The 18,722-nt window shown below is 35.5% G+C and overlaps 1 protein-coding gene across 3 annotated transcripts in view; it reads left to right on the plus strand.

Annotated features, from left to right (window-relative positions):
- The window catches only part of NBEA (neurobeachin), a 476,649-nt gene that overhangs the window by 232,047 nt on the left and 225,880 nt on the right, over positions 1 to 18,722 (plus strand). For all 3 annotated transcript variants that reach the window (XM_051608523.1, XM_051608522.1, XM_051608521.1), the window contains 2 exons: positions 7,798 to 7,906; positions 11,416 to 11,582. In XM_051608523.1, the coding sequence (XP_051464483.1) occupies positions 7,798 to 7,906; positions 11,416 to 11,582 (276 nt within the window). The remainder of the gene's footprint in view (positions 1 to 7,797; positions 7,907 to 11,415; positions 11,583 to 18,722) is intronic.

The raw sequence follows: 18,722 nt of genomic DNA on the forward strand, positions 1-18,722 counted from the left end.
GGGTCCAAAAAGGATGGAGAAAGGATGTTGTTCCTTGTTTCTCTCTTGACAATGATCTTGATTACAGGAACCGTGAGGTCAGAATGGGAAGCTCACCTGAATCATCCAGGAATACAAGATACTTGGTCTTCAGAAATCATGGTTATTATTAGCTGAGGGCTACCAGAACAACTTGCATGTTATTCCAGTCTGATGTGCAAAATCCAGACAGAAAATAGCACTTGGGAAGCAGTAGCACTCAATTACAATACTAATATTAATAACAGAGGAGTTTTATTATTCTGTCTTTAAGAGATGTAACCAAATTCCTTTGCTGTATTGTTGCCCTCACCAAGTGTAACTTATGATTGGAAGAATTCTTTATCACCTGTGAGTGGCTGCTTTATGGAAATTTATCCTAAATATCATCTTCCATTGGTAGAGGGTTCCTGTCAGGAATACTTCTGTAAAAAGGGGCACTTAATGTCCGCATTTCAGTTTCAGCTGAGGAGTGAGCTTGAGCTCTCTGTTAGATGTACCTTTTTATAACCTCATTCTTTGCTAAAGCTTTCCTTGCCCTGCCTCTGGACTAATAGTTTGTGTTAGACAAAACATACATTGTTATGGTAACCATCTATGGAGTTGTGGTGTCAGTACAGGTGGAGTTCTTAGGTCTTTTTGAGACATCCTCTCACTTTCTAGCCTTGTCTGATCCAGTCATATCTCAAAGGGGAGTCTGATTATGAGATGCAGGCTATCTCAGTTGTTAACTCTTCATCTTGGATGTTTGCTGGTGGTCACTATTTCAGAGATGGTTTCCTCTTTATTTAGAAAATTCTTATGCAAAATAAAAATTCTTCATGAGGAGTGGAATAGTTTCTCAGTAGTCAGCTCTTAGTTTCATTGAGTCTATTGTAGCTTCTGTGCCATTTCTGCAACTTTAATAGTTACCCTCAATGAAGTTTATCTTGCTAATGATGTGCTTACATTGTAGTCTGCTAGCCAGTCTTTTCATGCTATAATTTCAAACTTTTCTCTCATAAATTCATTCCCTTTTGATATAAATCAGACCCCTGTGTTAGACATTATCTTCTAAAGTTTCTAGGATTTTACTTTCAAAGTGTTTACAGCAGTACTGCATCTTACAGAACTTCAAATTCTTCAAGTCAGACCAGTTTATGAATCTTATTATAGATAACAAGTGAAACAATAGTTTTCATTTCTTATGAATGCTATTAAGAGTAATAATTGTCAAAACAACCGTGTTTGGTGAAAAAGTGGCATATTTCCAGACTGCTCCTTGGAAAAATTAAGCTATGGGCATCTGATGAAAGTAAGACAGAGAAACATCTGTTTTGCTGGACATATGACTTGGCAGAACTTCAGGAATGAGTAGAGGAAGCAAGACCTTAGCTAAATTATAACAAATGTTCATTTTGTAATCTGTTTTGAAAGTTGCTGCTTAGGAATGATCCGCTTCTTTAGCTTATGTCAAATGAAAGAAATTATGGGTAACGTAAGCACAACTATTTTATCAAGCAGCGTAACAGCTATGAGCCCTTTTTGTCTCTGTGGGGGATTATTACTAGGAAGAGCTGACTGCAGAATAGCACAGTCAGTTTAGAGTAGTTTGTGAGATACAAGTTTTCCTCCTTCAATTCTAATAGGTGTACAAATAGCACTGTCACAACCTACTCCAATGCACATCTAAATGTGTTGTGAATATTTTGTGTTTTTTACATGTTTCCAAGACAGTTCAGGTTAGTCTTACTACTGTCTCTGTTTCCAAAACTTATTTAGAAAAAAATATAGATAAAAATTCTCCCAGGCTCTGGCTATTTACCTGGATAACTCCTTGGAATATAAATACATTTATAAATATGTTTATAAATACGTAAAGGGCGACTGTCAGGAAGAAGGAGCCAGGTTCTTCTCAGTGCTGTCCAATAATAGGAAAAGGGGCAGTGGGTGCAAACTGGAACATAGGAGGTTCCAAGTCAACATGAGGAAAAAAAATCTTTACTGGGAGGGTGACAGAGCACTGGGACAGGCTACCCAGATAGGTTGTGGAGTCTCCTTCTCTGGACACATTCAAAACCCACCTGGACACGTTCCTGTGTGATGTGCTCTAGGTGATCCTGCTCTGACAGGGGGGTTGGACTAGATGATCTTTTGAGGTCCCTTCCAACCCCTAAGATTCTGTGATTCTGTGAATATGTATCTCCACAAACCAGCCTTTTAGAACCCTAGTATCTGCAAAACAGGGGTTGTGACTGATTGCACGTACCTTTTCACAATTCCCTTTAACCTGTAAGCACTCTGGACTTCTGAAATAGCCTTGCTGTGGAAGGAAATCAGGACATGAAGGCACATAGATTTAAAATGATATCTTAGGTACGCCTGTACAACATATGCAAATAACTTGTATTTATGAATTGACATGTCTTGAGACTTATTCTCATGCAGTCTGTTCTCACTCATACATCTGAGATGCTTAAATTTTTAGCTAAAGGAGAGCCTGCCATTTATTCTTACTCTTACCAGATACTTAAGTCCTATTTTAAAGTATTAGCATATTTTAATTCTATTTTTTACTTTCATTTTCCATATGTTCAACTGGAAACTTCACAGCTATCTGTACAGAAAGCTCATTTCCCATAGAAATGTATTGGGATTGATCACAAATTATATCAGATTGCTTTGTTGGTGGAGTCCTTACTGAAAGTCCTTTGATTTTGTCTAAAACCAAATCCAACCCATTTCCTAATAAGGGAGCTTTAACTATGGTTCATAAATTTGTAGGCGTTAATAGAAATCAAGCTTGTCGTGGTAAAGAGAAGCCATGAATTACCAAACCAGTGTTTAATTTCTACCTTATGCAGTAAGAATTGCTGCTCAAAGGGAATAATAGTTTTGCTGGTCATCAGTTCCTGGTTGAGATCAGGTCAGCTGGGGAAGGACAAAGCAGCACACTTGGCTTCAGCTCTGGTAGGAGTTTCAGTGGTGCAACTGAATAAATGGTCACACAGGGTAAAGCCAAATGTTATTCTAGGTGACTGTCTTCTTTCTTTTGGTAAATAATGAATTACAGTAAAACAGTGTAAAAAGCACAGCAAGTCTGCAGTGACACTTCTCATACAATTCTTTAGCCTTTTGGGAGGACTACTTGTGTAAAGATTAATAAATATGACCAGAAGGTCTGATTTATCACTCTCTCAACATCAGTCACCAATCTCCCACTGAATTTTTCTTGTATATGATCACAGAATATAGGGTTAAGAAAAAGGAAAATGCAGCTCTAGAATCGCTTCAGAGAAGGCTTTTCCATTGGGCAGCATAAATGTTACTATATAAATAGTTACTAGAACTTGCCTGGAATACTGCTTACAGTTTTGGCTAAGCACTTGCAGAAAAGGTAAAATCAGTGTACGTAATTAGTGAAAACACAAGAGGCAATCTCTTTTGCTAACTGCTTTGCCATACAAGAAAAGTCAGAGACCTGATTTATTTAGCATAGTAAAATAGGGATACATGGAATACCAGAAGGTCAACTGAAGGATAAAGAACTCTGTAAGCCTAAGGGCAAAATTTACATAAAATGAAATAGTAAAAATCACTGAGGAATACATTTGGGTTGGAAAGTAAAAGGATTTTAACCTCCAGAGAACCTTCTAAAGCTGTGCTGGAGTCAAGGTAGTCGATCACATTTTCATACACTGAAGACACATTTCATGAGCTCAATTTCATGGAAATGCCTTTCATAAACTAAACGTAGTTATGAAAGCGTTTGTATGACATAACAACATGTTGCACTGAAGGAGTGAATTTGCTGACCTAGAGGTCCGTGTTCCTTTCTCTTATTTGAAGTGTGTGAAGGGAGATTTTTTTTTTTTTTTTTTTTTTAATGTATTGACACCCTTTGACACTAATGAGTGTGAGATTTTTCCAGGTTTGGAATCCTTTCTGAATAATTTCAATATTTTTTTTTTCCTATGATAATCTAAAAGATAGTTGTAAGCACTTTTTCTCATGCTAGAATAGTCTGAGGTTTGTTTTTTTGTTTGGTTGGGTTGTTTACTTTTTTTTTAATCTTATGCCATGCATGTGATTTGAGTTAGTAAGGATATAGATAAATTGGTAAGTATTTGTCATGACAACCTTGCCATGTATGTTCATCCAGCCTTGCCATGTATGTTCATCAGTAACCCAATTAGGACAATATGCGGATTTGTGCCGTGTCTATATGAACTTGAGATGCAATCAGAGTTAGCTGGATATGATTTAAATCAAATATAAAAGTAATAACACTTTTGCCATCTTTTTCATAGTAGAAATAGAGCTTGAAAATTCAGGATGGCTTCCTGTAAGAACTAAGAATCGATACAAATTATTTTTTTCTAAGTAGTGGTTTTATATTTCAAAAAGTAACAAGTTTCTTTGAACAAGTACAGCAAGCATATAAGCAAGTTTCCTTGGAAGAACCTATGTAAGGTATCGCTTCCCTGTCCTGGTAGCAGCTTCCGTTCCTTTCAAAGCTAAGATGATACATTTAACTGCTATAACTTACTATGCCTTGGGTTTTGTCCTGTATTCTTGCACTTGCAAATCAAAAGCTCCAGGCCAAGGCTTCTTTGGGGAGCATACAAGTTTTTTAATTGATTTTAACCATTCTCTTTTTCAAAATTCTGTCTTTCTGGCAGGTGGTTTTAAGACTAGTGTAATTCTTAATGGCCTTCTAGATGCAACAGTAGTTATATAGTCTTTGAAGTTCTATTTTTGGTGCATACAAGCACCTAAGGTAAATGAATCACAATATGTTCCTTATTAGTACACATTGACACAGTATTATGTAATGATTGCATCGTGTTGCTAGGCTGTGGCCTCACTTTTGTCATCATTGCAATGTGCTGGCCACTGTACAATTTATTGAAAAAATCACAAATTTTTGTGACAGAAATAGGAGAGTGAATGAAACAACTGAGTAGACACAGTTGAAATAATACTGAGCTATCCCATAGATAAGATTTTTGACAACAAACAAAAAGGAAGAGAACAGGTATTTCCACAGCTTTAAAGAAAATCAAATAGCTTGGACTGACCAGTGTTCATACTGCGTAAGCTTAGAGTGTCTTCATTCATCCTACATAGCACTTAGGCCAGCTCTTCCCTGAAGCCTGTGCGGTTCCTGTTTCACCTTCAGATACCATTACTCTTTTGTTTGGTTAGTTCAGACTGTTTGGAATAATATGAGAGCTACCCACTAGAATGATGTGTTCTGTTTGCTGTGGTATGGCATGAAAACACCAGCAGAACTTTTTTGGTTAGCATTGGAGAGAGTTTAACTTGATCCATACATTTTCTGGATGGAAGTTAGAGTGAGCCAAAAAATGAGTGGGGACCAAGCTAATGATTTGAATGCTGTACACAGTCAGGACCCAGTGCTTGGACATTTTACCTAGTCACCTCTTATTTGTCATGTTGGACATTAATATGCCTAATGTGCTATCCAAAAGCTGCAAAAGCTCTGAAGTTGTTCCCAAATGCATCAGGTCCCTCAGTCTCTGGAGCAGAACTGTCTATTAGGGGAGTGGGAGGTACAGCTGGGGTCAGCAGCAGTTTCAGCCAGCTGATTTGTATCATCTCCTAAATGTCTAGAAAAGTTTTCCATTTCCTTAAAGCAGCCAGAGACTTGTGTCAAGAGATTTATTTGTTTACTTAAATATTTATTTATCTATCTCTTTTCCCTGAGTAATGGCAAAAGATTTATTTATAACTTCTGAAAATTAGCATTCTCTGGAAATCAACTGGAAGTCCTTTGTTAGGTCATTTAGGGCATAAGTGGGCACAGAGAATGTGAACACTTCTTACTAAAGATAAATATGACGAAGATGAAGCTGGTATTGTATTTATCATTGCACATGAACAGAGGCAGCTTAGAGTGTTTTTTGAGGCATAACTACTATGTCCAAAATAACAAACGTAGTGGATTGAAGTTCTTTGCCATTTTCTCACCAAATTCTTGGTGGCAGAGAGTATCTCAGAAACCTATTGATTTATTCTAAAGCCATTTGGAACTAGAAATCATGCCTGGACCACAGCTGATTCAAAGATACTGAATTTGCTCTTTGCTCCATTTATTCAATCGTTTATTCATTCAGGAGTGTATGTGTAGCTAGTAGACACTTTAAATCTGTGTGTACAGTTTTGAAATGCTAGCTAGTTGCTTCCAGGTTGTTAATGTCATATGGAAAAGTTCAGGAAGACCTATGATGCAAAATTTGTTTGGAGATCCTAAACACTCACTTCTAGTATTTTCTCATTTTAGAGGAGTTTGTTAATTCATGCATTCAGGAATGCTCACACCTAATCCATATTCAAGGGCAGTTCTACACTTAGCTCTTATCAATAAAAATCTCCATAGTTAACAGTAATAAAATACTGAACCATATATTCCATCAGGGTAGGTTAAAAAATAAAGTTAATTTTTGAAGAATGCAGTAAAGACAACTTTCATCTTTCAGTTTATAGCTTGCCAAAAAACTTTTTGCTTTCAAGAATAGCAATGGATTAGGTAAAATAAAAATGGTTATTTAAAGCATGGATATCCACTGTCAAACCTTGATTGAAACTTATTTGTCTTTATCACTCCAACATCTATGTCTTCTCATGTTACACACCTATATTGAAGATTAGCTCAGGGTAAGTGACTTCCTTCCTTCACAGATGGTAGAACACACCAAATGAGTCAAGAATGGAGTTCAGATCTTTCCATTTTGTAGGTGTAAGGTCTAGTAATCATGGGTTTAATTTCTAATAATCATCACTTTCATTTGTGGTACTTCTAAGTACCAGATACCAATCCTAGGGTGGAATTTACTAGAAATTTCACAATCTTAATTTAAGAACCTCTGAATTTAAGCATGTTTCCCTGGTGATGCAAGAAGGGAAATCCCAGGCAGTGCACCCATTTCACTCAAAGAGAAACAGTTCTTCCTGATCCTAAACAGACCTGTCAAATCCTTGCCTCCTGAAAGATATTTCCTCCTGCTGATAAGAATAGCAAAGCAATTTTTAATAGAACAGCAACTCAGATATGGACTGTAGGGACAAGAAAGCAGTTGCTTCCATTCTTCCTACCCAATAGGATATTAGCATTATTAGCAACAATTATTATTATGGAATTTCATTACGTATCTCATATAGTGGTCTTTAAAAGAGTATTAATTTAAAGTGTCTGATTGAAAACCTCAGTCTCAGTCCAATCATAATCTATTATTTCTCCTCTTTTTAAGTGAGATTTGTCTAGTTCTGATGCCATGAGAACTTGGAAACATGAGGCATTTTTCACTTCAGTGTTTGAAAAACATAAGAGATATTTGTTATTTTACAGTTTTAATAGAATTTTAAATTTTCAGTAATCTCATTATTTTTTACGACTTTGAAATGGAAACGTTTCTATTTAATGATATAATGGTATCAATAAGAGTTTAAGCAGTTGTCTAGATTTTTTTCATGACAGTATTGTATTCATATTCACATGACACTGCTGTTAAAACATACTCAGCATACAATGTTTTCATAGAGAATTTTTTCATTCAATAACAAATAGTAAGCTTTTTCTATATCAAATGATTTGTTTGTGCTTTCACTAGTACAGAAAATTTTAGATAAAATTAATTTTTTCATGTCAACTAATTTGCCAAATTGCATTACTCTGGTTTTGTTATATTCAGGTTTTTTCCATTTTAAGTAAATCTAATAACAGTCGATTTGAAGTACATCAACTGCAAAGGTTGATTTTTCTTTTCCTTATTCTAGATTATTATGTCATGCAATGAAAGACCATATAGTGCGTGTTGCAAATGAAGCAGAATTTATTTTAAACAGACAAAGAGCTGAAGATGTCCACAAGCATGCTGAGTTTGAGGTAAGTCTGAGAGTTGGTGCATTTCTGCTTCTCTGTTTTCACTCACTTGTCACCTAGACTGTAACCCCATACAATAAAGATTTTTTTCTTCCAAGAAAGAAATTTACATTGAAGGCATTTCAAAACTAGTTTTTAAAAGCTTTGGTAAATGTCAAACACAAGGAGTGGGTTTAATTTCTCAGCTCCTCACTGAAATTCATGAAAACATTTACAGCTTGAAGAAATCCCTTAATCAAAATGTCTAAACTGATATGGCAGACCCTCAGGTTCACAAAGAACTTAGTTGTAATTTATTGCAAATAGTAATGCAAATCACATTGGTAATTATTTTTGTTAGATTTTATCAGCAATATATGTGAGTTCAGTAAGAAAGAACAGCAACTAATACACTGAAGACACTTCACAAAACATAAGAAATAGAAATGTTTTGTTAAACAGAATTAGTATTTGAAGGTAATTTTTTAGAGCACTTTACATTTTGGAGCACTTGAAAACATTTACTTGCTATAATTTATACATTGAAATATTATATATATCTTTCTTGCTAGTTAGGAATCATTGACTGCAAGATGTCTTTAATGTCTATTATTCTTAGTTCTGAAAGGCGTCAACATCCAATTGCTTTTTTCATCAGTGAGTGTTGCAATTTCAATTACCTTGCTTAAAAATGATACAAATATACAAAAAGCTGTTATTAAATTGTGTGTTCAGTTTAACAGGTTTTTTATTATTTCTTCAGGATTATGTTTTTTCCTATTAAAAAAAAAATACGCAAAAATGATGGATTAAATTTAAAATTTCATTTTTTACATAACTTTGTCAAATATGGTTTTGCATTTTTATGGTGTTCTATACAGCATTTCAGCATCACTGTTTTTTATTACTTCCAAACCTGCCTATGCTTCTTTACGTTTGTGTATATGTAAGTATATATGCACAAACACACATTTCCATGTTTCAATACTCAAGTGACCTAACACTAGGATTAAGATAGACTGCCTTAGTATTGATGATAATAAATAGCCATATCAATTTATTCATCTGTCAGAAAATGTCAACAAGCACCTGGTGGCTAGAAATAGGATCCAGTAATCTTAGTTTTGATGAGGTTTTTATCTCCTTGGAACAGCTCTCTTAAATGTGCACTTTGATGTACTAGTTCTTGTGCTCCTTGACCTAGCTGAAAAGTGTGAGCCACAGAGATATCTGTTGTCATTTTGAATACACATAACCTTTACTTCATTTTGTCAGAGCAGACAGCAGACACTTGTCATATGGGATTGCAACAACTTTATTACCAAACATATACTGGATATTTTGAACTTAGATAAAATCATATTTACAATTAAGTGCCTGTCAGAGTGAAGTTTCATATTGCCTCAACAATAAATAACATTTGATATTTATCAGAGCATCATGCAGTAACCTAAGATGACAATAGAAGATTGAGTTATCTGCTCTTTGAAGAATACATTGAGGTATAAGATCTGTCAGAACTCTAGACAAAATGAGAATATTCAATTAACTTCCAGCTTCTGTTAGCAAATAGGATTTAGAATATTAACTAAATTCCCTAAAGGAATAGCCCTAAGTCAGTCTTATTGTCTGGTAAAGAAACTAACACATTTTTCATATATGAAGATTTTCATTATATTTGTCACATGAAAAACCTCAGCTACATGTTTTAGATGAGTAAGATAAAATCTGCAAGTCGTAAAAGTAAATTATGAAAGGTAGCCTGTGTTAAATATGAAACTCAGATGTACTTAAACAAGCTGATGGTTAAAGTCTCAAATAATGTTTTATATATTGTCTTTAATAACAGTAGGTATATAACAACATTTTATTATTCATCCTACTTGAAAGTAGTAGGGACAAGGAGATATCTGGTAGTTTTCTGTTGCATAATTGTAAATCTGTCATTTTGTTTTAATAAGCTGTATCAATATATGTTCAGGGGTTTAGTACATGTTAATCATTGCCCCCAGGCAGAGAAGTGAGTGGCTATTTTATTTTTACCTTTTAAAGTTTTTTACCATTTCACCCATAATTGAATCATTATGGGTGAAATGATTTGGCCCAAGCTGCACCAAGTTACTGTGTCGCCTGCAGAGTGGGGAGGCCATGGACCAGCATTCAAATCCTGTGACTCCAGTTGCAGTCAGGGCCAGAGAAATCCCTCCCAGAATGAGTGCTTCACAGTTAACTTTCATTTTGTTAACCTTTATAATTGTTCAGGAAGAAAAACGAAAATTTAATTTTACTGTCCAATGAGCTGGTGAAATATTAACCTCATTACCAAGGCGGATCATTGTACTAATTGGTACTTCCCTGTACAAGAAGATAAATTGAAAAATGAATTAACCCTTTATGAGTTAGTGTAATAATTGTTCTTTTCCAGATAGATTACTTGAAATAATGGCTGTAATACAGTGGAAAGATTACTGTTAAAATCTTACTGAATGCTAATGTGATTTGTATTAAAAAGCTAATGTGCAAAAATACAGAGGATAAACTATAACTTAATGTGAGGGTTTTTGCGTACTAGAAAATAGAATTCTATTCAGCACTGTGTTACAGCATTGAGTGTTGGTTAAACATTATAAAATTATGCAAAATAATTGTGCATGCAAAAATGTCTCTTAAAAGGTGATTTTAAAGTTAGCTGTTTTGAGAATAATTAACCGTTGTAATTTATACCTAGAAAATGATACTCAAAATGGATTTATTTAAATGAGCACAGCTGCATTTGCTTTGCCTAGAAATTTGGAAAGAATCTTTACTAGGAAGAGGAATTGAATTTGAACTTCACACAACTTTAAGAAATGGAAAAAATATATTTTGCCTATTATACATAATGACGGCCTTACTCAAAACTAGAATTCATGAATTCTGACAGTTTTAGAAACAAATTTGCAAGAAGGTCAATAACCACAGCATTTATTTTAGAGGTATCTATCTCTTAAAGGAAACATGATGAAAACATTAGATCTTTTTCAGTTTAAAAGATAAGCCATTTTTAGACTGTAGGGTTTTTCAGATGTGGTAGTATATTATGAAAATATTTCATGTTGTGATATGAAATGGAAATATACTCCTTAATTCCACAGTTAAAATACTTTGTCTTTAGCATCCATAATAATAAAATTATCAAATGGCTTTTTAATTGTAGGTTTTATTGCATTTAAAAAAAAAAATTAATACAGTGTATGTAATTTTTTCCTGTGTATTATGCTATGTATATTATAACTGTGTATTATACCTAAGAACACATGAAACTTACAAATAAAGACTAACTTTTAAGGCATATCGATGGTCACATATATACGCACTGAAAGGTATAGTTAAATGTTTTTAATTGCAATTCTGTATGACAATATATAATAATAGAACTATTTAAATTGAATAGTGTGTACTATTCCTCTTAAAAATATTTTTATGAATTCTTGTAATATTTAAAGGGTTTTAGTAAATACTCATTTATGAAATAGATGTACTTTCCTTCCTAGTCGCAGTGTGCTCAATATGCTGCTGACAGAAGAGAAGAGGAGAAGATGTGTGATCATCTTATCAGTGCTGCTAAGCATCGAGATCATGTTACAGCCAATCAGCTGAAACAGAAGATACTCAACATACTAACAAATAAGCATGGTGCCTGGGGGGCTGTTTCTCACAGGTAAGATGCAAAAGTAAAATATATGGGGTTTTTAAGTCATTTCAAAGCTTAAGGAAAGAAGTCACAGTATAACTGAAATATGAATGTATTAGAAGCTAGTATTGCTAAAATGTATTTTCTGTTAGTCTTCAGCTGGTTTTTGGAAAGTTGTCTTTGTGAAAGATTCACAGATCAAACTCCCTTATAGACTGCAAACATAATATTTTACCATATTTTAAATTAATTGTAATGGGCATTTGTTGATTGTAATGCAATTTTACTGCTAGTATATCAGTAGGTTTTGAGGCTCCTACTGTATTGGAATCTGGGCGAAATGTTCTCAATGAGTTACTGAGAGATGTAGAGGTCGACAGAGGAAGTCTGAAATAAAGGAGAATCAAAGTGACTTGTCTAGTGTTACAGAGAAAGTCAGTATTAGAGTAACCAGCAGAATCAGGTCACTTGAGTAGCTGTCTAATGCTTCCTTCTGTTTATAGATTTTTCTGTGCAAGTAATGAACTGGTAAAATCCACTGTTAAATCTTAACTCTCCTACAACAAAACAGTAGTCAGTGCCAGCCATGTGCAGTCAAACTCTGGATGTGAAACTTACATTGTACTTAAATTTAACATGTGCAAAGCTGAACATAACCAAACTGCAGCTCAATTCTACAGGTACTCCTGTTAAAAAATAATAAAATTAAAAAGCATGATCCAAAATACGTAATACTTATTGTGTGCAACTGATAATATAGTACTTGAAGTTTTAATTAGAGCTGTGTTAAATACTGTTTTTAAGAGTTCGTTCTATTCAACACAAGGGTGAAGTTAAACATTTTCATGTATCATGCAAAAAACCAGAGCCTTGCTCTTCTGAATCACAAAAATAGCCAGTGGCTAAGGTGCTGACCCTCATGTGGAAGTTTGGAGCTGCAATTGCTCCTTTCCTTCATTCATTGCAAGGTCTTGAACCTGGGTCTGCCATTTGAGTGCCCTGTATGCAAAACTAGAGACTACTAAGTCTCTCTCTCTCTCTCTCTCTCGTTTGTGCATTATAGCCACAAATATTTAATTATTTATTTCAAGAGGAACAGATCAAACAAGAGAAATCAAGGAGTTGTGCTTCCAAATATCTAAATTTTTATAGTTTAATTTTCTTCTCTGAGACAGGCAGAGCAGATCAGAAGTTTCCATTTCAGCTCTGAAAAACCTTTTCAGTAAAAATCTAGTTGAGACAAGTAGACTAATACAAAAACTTTTATCTCGGTAAATATTTTCTTTCAAAAAACTATTTTAATATAGCTTGAATACGTATCTAGGGTTTAAGCTTATTAGAAAAATTGTAAGCAATAAGTTTGACACATCAGTAATAATGTTTAATAAATACCACATATGCTGTTCATTCTTTGTCATTCTGTCTAGCTGATTCTTGTACTGTTTAAAAAAATGTAATGGTTCATATTCATTATCCTTATATCCTGATATCTCCCAAAGAAAGCACTATTTCATGGATGGTGATGGAGATATATTTATTTGTTAAGGTGGTAGAAAGTGTACATATTCAGTCTTATGGAAATTCTGTAGTCTAGTGTAAGAGATATTCTGGTGGAACTTACAAAAACTACATGTAGAAGATTGTGATATTCTTAGTTCAAAAACAGCCTTCATCCATAATGGACACTCATGTTATTTAGTTGAAATTAAAGATGTGTTACCTGGAGCCTTGAGCCTGAAATAAGTGCAATTTTTAGTCCTGGAAATGTCCTTGAGTTTTTTAATAATGTTGTTGCTCAAGTTTGTGAATGGATGCAGAAGCTTTGCAGGCTTAAGTTAGTTTCTGGTCCCTAACTTTTTCAGGAGACCACCTCTTCTTTAAGCCAGATACCATTCCTGTCCTGGATTGTTGATGGCACCCTAAGTGGCAACAGACCACTGATGCAGCTTTTTTTTTTGCTCTTCAGTCCATGATAGTTTTCCATGGGCCATGAAGCAGCTTGACACCTGTGACAAACCTATCAAATTTCTTACATCAAACAAAAGAAACTCTTATTTTATTCCTGTCATACCACTTCCCAGTGTGCCTCCTTCTCAGTTGCTCACAGTGGTGCTTTCCCATTTCAGTGCGCACCGTGTTAGGTGCAGCTGTTAGCCTGGTTGTATTTAGCTGCTTAACCTGGAGAAGGGGGGACATGGTAACGCAATGAGGTCTCCAAGTGTGGCACGCCATTTGCGGGAGCTGGTTAGGAGGTAAATGGCCTTGCACTGCAGGTCTCTCCATGTGTACCCTGGCAGCTGTGTGATCCACCACACGAGTGTATCTTCTGTCATGAGGCCTTGCGGACTGTGAACGGAAAGGCCAAGAATGGAAGCAGGTAGGGGGAGATACCCAGTGGGAGAGCCTCTGAGCCTTGTCAAGAACCAAGGTTGCTGGTTCTCAGTGGGCAGATTTAAAAGGCTTCAAGTGCAAAAAGTAGAGAGGGGTCTCATTAAACTGCTTAGGCACAGAAGGCAAAACCTGTTGTTATTTAGGTAGTTCCTCCAATACTCCTTATATAATTGAAATTTAGATGGGTTCTAAAATTGTACATACTTCTGGTCTTGACCAGCAGAAGACATAACAGGCCTCAAGTCTCTGTTTATAATTCCTGACAGTTACAGCATTAATGGTCTCTTTAGAAAATGTTGCTTCTCCATGCCTCAGGAGACACAGCCTGACCAAAATACAGTTACTTAAAGATAAAAAAGAAGTAGGTTGACACTTTCAGTTGTAAGATAGATTATAGTTACATAAAGGTAGTTGAATTAAAATTAACATAAAATCCTACGTGACTTGCATTTAAATTACCTTCTTAATTAGCTGTTAATTTATGTAGGAGAAATTAAACACATGCAAGTGCTCTACCTCTTGAATAAATGCCTACAAACACAGTAACATTGTGCAACTTATCCCTGTCCATACGTTAATCAGTCAGTAGAGTCTCAGTTGGTCTGAGATCCTGTTTAATGTTTCATTTCCTTCTGCCTAAAAATGGTAAATAACAGTTTTGAAAAAACCTGCATTTTATATTGCTTATGTCTTAACTTCTTTCCCCCTTCACAAATATTTTCCCTTCATCTCTTAAGTGAAAACCAAAGATCTTTTGCTTGATTTCTTACAGTTGTGAGCATCAACTCATCTACAAGAAAAAGGAAATTATTCAATAATCTTATTTTCTGCTACATATCTCAGACAAAGAATAATAGATCTCAACAGATATTAGTTTCTTATAAATCCTTTTTGTGTCCTTAAACCAAACTTCTTTATTCCTTATTTTGCAATTTGACACTTCCAGGTATCTTCATAATTGTTTACCCTGAACATACTGGGTTATCCTTTTTTAATTTCAGCATTATACCAAAATTAGAATTATGCAGGTTTTTTCTATTTATATAAGAAATTGATGAGTTGGTTATTTCTTTGATGCATTGCCACTTAGTCAGAGTGAATATGCAACATCCTATTTCCTTGAACTCAGGAAGAATCAGTGTTTCATAGCTTAGTGTTCAAAGCTTCTTCAAGCCAGCACTTACCGTTAGCTTTTTTCAGGGTTATAGTCTTCATGTCACAACATGTGCTTCTTTCTGTCTTGTCTCAGCTTCATATGGTGCTTCTCTTCCTCCCCATCTGCTTCTCTCCCCATACACATCTTTCTTAAAAAAAAAAAAAAAAGTAGTTTGGTGAAACCTGTCTGTACACACAGTTCAAATTCCTTATCAGCCATATGCATGCCTGTGTTTTGGGCCACAATCTATTATCGTGTTTGTTTGGAGTGTTCTCTTATTTCAACTTCTTGGTTTAATCAGATATCTCAACTTTTCAAACACTTTTATTCAAGACTACTGAATACATTTAGCTTTACCTTACTGTTTCTATATATTTAAGGCAATCTAGGGCAATACAAAGTGTTCCGAGTTCCAGTTTGTGTTCTAAATCTAAATACTAAATACTAGTCATAGGTATTTTCACATGATCAGCTTTGATATACACACGAGGATTACTACAATGAGAAGAATTACATTTAAAAATGAGACTTGGTTTTCTTGCTTTCCATGATTTGATTGAAGGAGGTTCCACCTACATTAAAGCAGCTTTACCAAATAGCAAGTATACAAGGGCTCTTTCTGTTCAAATCCATCTTTGGTTGAACTAGACACCCATAACAAATTAATCATTCATGGTGGAGCGCAGAGCTGTCAAACTCATTCTGTGGTGAAGACCATATTCGTCTGGGGAGACAGGCTGGAAATAAAAAGTTTCTCACCAGACAACTAGTTCTGCCTCTCACTGCAGCATGTGCTTCTGCAGAGATTGGGTTCTGCTGGGGGCCACGGGGGGAGTGAAAAGAGGAGAGCTCCCCTTTTCCAAGCTTGTGGGGCTTGGCAGTTAAATAAGTTGATTCTGGGAGGACACTGCTTCTAAACCAAATGTTTCCAGTTTACAGCAAGGGAGACCAGAACACAGGAATTTAGTAAGAAGGAGTTTCCCTTGCAGTCAGCCTTTGGCATGCTCTGGCTCCATCGCTATGTTGGCTGCTCATTTCGGAAGTTCAGAAAGACACAGAACCTATCCTGTCCTCCACTGCAAATCAGCTTCATCTGGTTTAGCTATTGAAGCATTTCTGGCTCATTTTAACTGCTAGACATACATTACAAAGGGAGCTTTAGAACAGTGGGAAAGATGTAGGACCAGATCCTGTCTACTGGATCCAGCAGTGTGTTTGACATGCCTGTTGTCAGAAGGCTGGTTAAGGTTCTGCATTTTTCCACATATTCTGCAAGAACTATCGATTTTCTGTGTTTCTGGAATTTGTGGAATCTACTGTTCTTTACAGAGTAGATCTTTCCAGATTGATCTGATAGAAACTTTTCAGCACACTTTTCAGCTCATTCTTTAGCTGTCTCGATTACAAGTTCCAAATACTTAGTTCTGAAATTGTTTCATCACAACAAAACTTTAAGAAGATGCTTTTCTGTCTTTTGTTGTTTTTACTTAACTGCACTACTTAAGATCAGCAAATGTGTCAGCATTATTCACATTTCAGGTCCCATATTATCCATCCTTCTGTAGCAGGGCTCTGTGACAGTTTTAAACATAAACATGAGTGAGACTATTTTTCTAATCTGATCACTCTTTTGTAGTATTTTACTCTTTGAATCCCCTTATGTTTCTTACCATGCCTTCAACTTTGTCCTGCTCCAGCTGCTCTGTACCTATCACATTATATCCCCTACCCATTGCATACCCACTTCTATCCTCCCTCCCTGGTTGCTTTACTGTTGTAGTGCAAGACAGAAACTGTCTGAAGGAGCTCTTGCTAGCAGTGCCAAGGCATTTGATGAGCAGGATCAGAAAAGGGGAACAGAAGAATTCTGTGTCATTTTCTAATAATAGGAAGTTAGATATAGGATGCTATTTGCAGCATAGAGATACTTGCCAAGAAAGGAACATTGTATAACCCGAGATGGGAGGTACAAGTAAGTGCACAGGTTGCTTATGTGAGATGTATTGAGTTCTGTGTCTGTGTAAGGTTAATCAGTTGTTTTAAACTGTGGTACAGTTCATTATGGGCTTTTTTCCCACAGCTGGAAGAAACCTCTGAAGAAAATAGCTTCTTTGAAAAGAGGTAGTATTTTCCAATGTTGGGAAATCCATGGTAGTGAGGGCAGATTTGTTCAGCTCTAGGGAAAGACTTGTTTATGTCTAGGATGTACAGTACATTGCATTTCATATTGAGGGAGGAAGGCTTCTGCATTCTCTTCCACATTATTACTTCTGCCATAAGATAACTGGTTTTTGTTCTTTACTCTGTAGGGTTTTTTTTTTTAATTTCTCTTAAATATGTTCTCTGTTTCTCCATAAAATTTGTTTTTCCCCTTTTGCTTCACTGCAAACACAATGTTATTTTTCTTTAAACTTTAGAAACAACAGATCTTTAGATGTCAGTAGAGTCTTTAGCTGGAACAGCAATCAGAATACATACCAAAATTACATACAGTCAACTTACTAAATGTATTTTTATTGTAGCAGTAACAGGGCACTTTAAAATATACATATATTAAGAGGAAGGCCAACCTTAACAAACCGAGAGGGACTTCTGCTCCTAAGTCTAGCCATAGAGCTAGCACGTGCACATGCAGCCATTCAGTTCCTGGGTTACTAGTCACAAGAACAGCCATAGTGGTTCAGATCAGCAATCTATCTAGCCCTGTAACCTATCTTCAATTTTTTTCAACTTCTTTTTTTTTTTTTTTTTTTTTTTTCCATTTTTGCATCCCTTTAATACAACATCATACTCCTTCAAAACAAGTCAGAGCTTTTCTAAACTAGCAAGTTGATCATACAGGTCATCTGATGCTAAAGAGAAAATACTTTATCTCTACATAACAGGGTTTTGTTTTGGTTCATAGTCTCATGTTTGAGGAAATCAAAGGTCTCCTGTCAACAGTGTCTGTTCTGTCCTTACATCAGTACCTTTACCATCAACCAGAAATACTCTGTGCTTGTGCCTATTTCCCTTTATCTCCTCTCACTGTGCCTGCAGTAATTTCTAATCTGGTTGAAGTCCTGTGTTGCAGTATTAATACAGGGGAGAGATAGACAAGCAGTAACTGCTGCTCCCAAGCACCACTTAAGAGGTCCTGTTTTCAGGTGTAATGGAGGAACATGGTTTGTTGGACACAGAGGCCAGTAGCCAGGGCTTTGTCCTTTTCTTCTTACCTTAAAGAGGGGCATTCCTTGGGTTTGTTGTTTCTGTATGCGTTTTGGCAGCCCAGCCTGTATGTTCACACAAGCATCTGTACACAATTCAGTTATCTAATTCCTGAAAACTATTCCCCCCAAACACTTCTCTTTCAATTGATCACTGCTGGGTATTTTTTTGTTTGCTTGGTTTTGTTTTTTTTTAAAGAACAAAGTTTGAAAAAATAAATTTACACAGGTTTATTTTAACTGATTCAGGAACACTGTGTCTGTCTTAGACTTCACACAACTCGAAGGAGGTTGCTATGCTTGATTGTACTGCTTTCCTCATTGATAAAACTGATCTGGTAAAGCACTGTATCTTTCTAAAGAATAATTTAAGCATTCAAGATTATATTGAAAGTACCATTTAGGTTTGACTTT

The sequence above is a fragment of the Apus apus genome, chromosome 1 (genome assembly GCF_020740795.1).
Source record: "Apus apus isolate bApuApu2 chromosome 1, bApuApu2.pri.cur, whole genome shotgun sequence".
In the NCBI taxonomy this organism is placed as follows: domain Eukaryota; kingdom Metazoa; phylum Chordata; class Aves; order Apodiformes; family Apodidae; genus Apus; species Apus apus.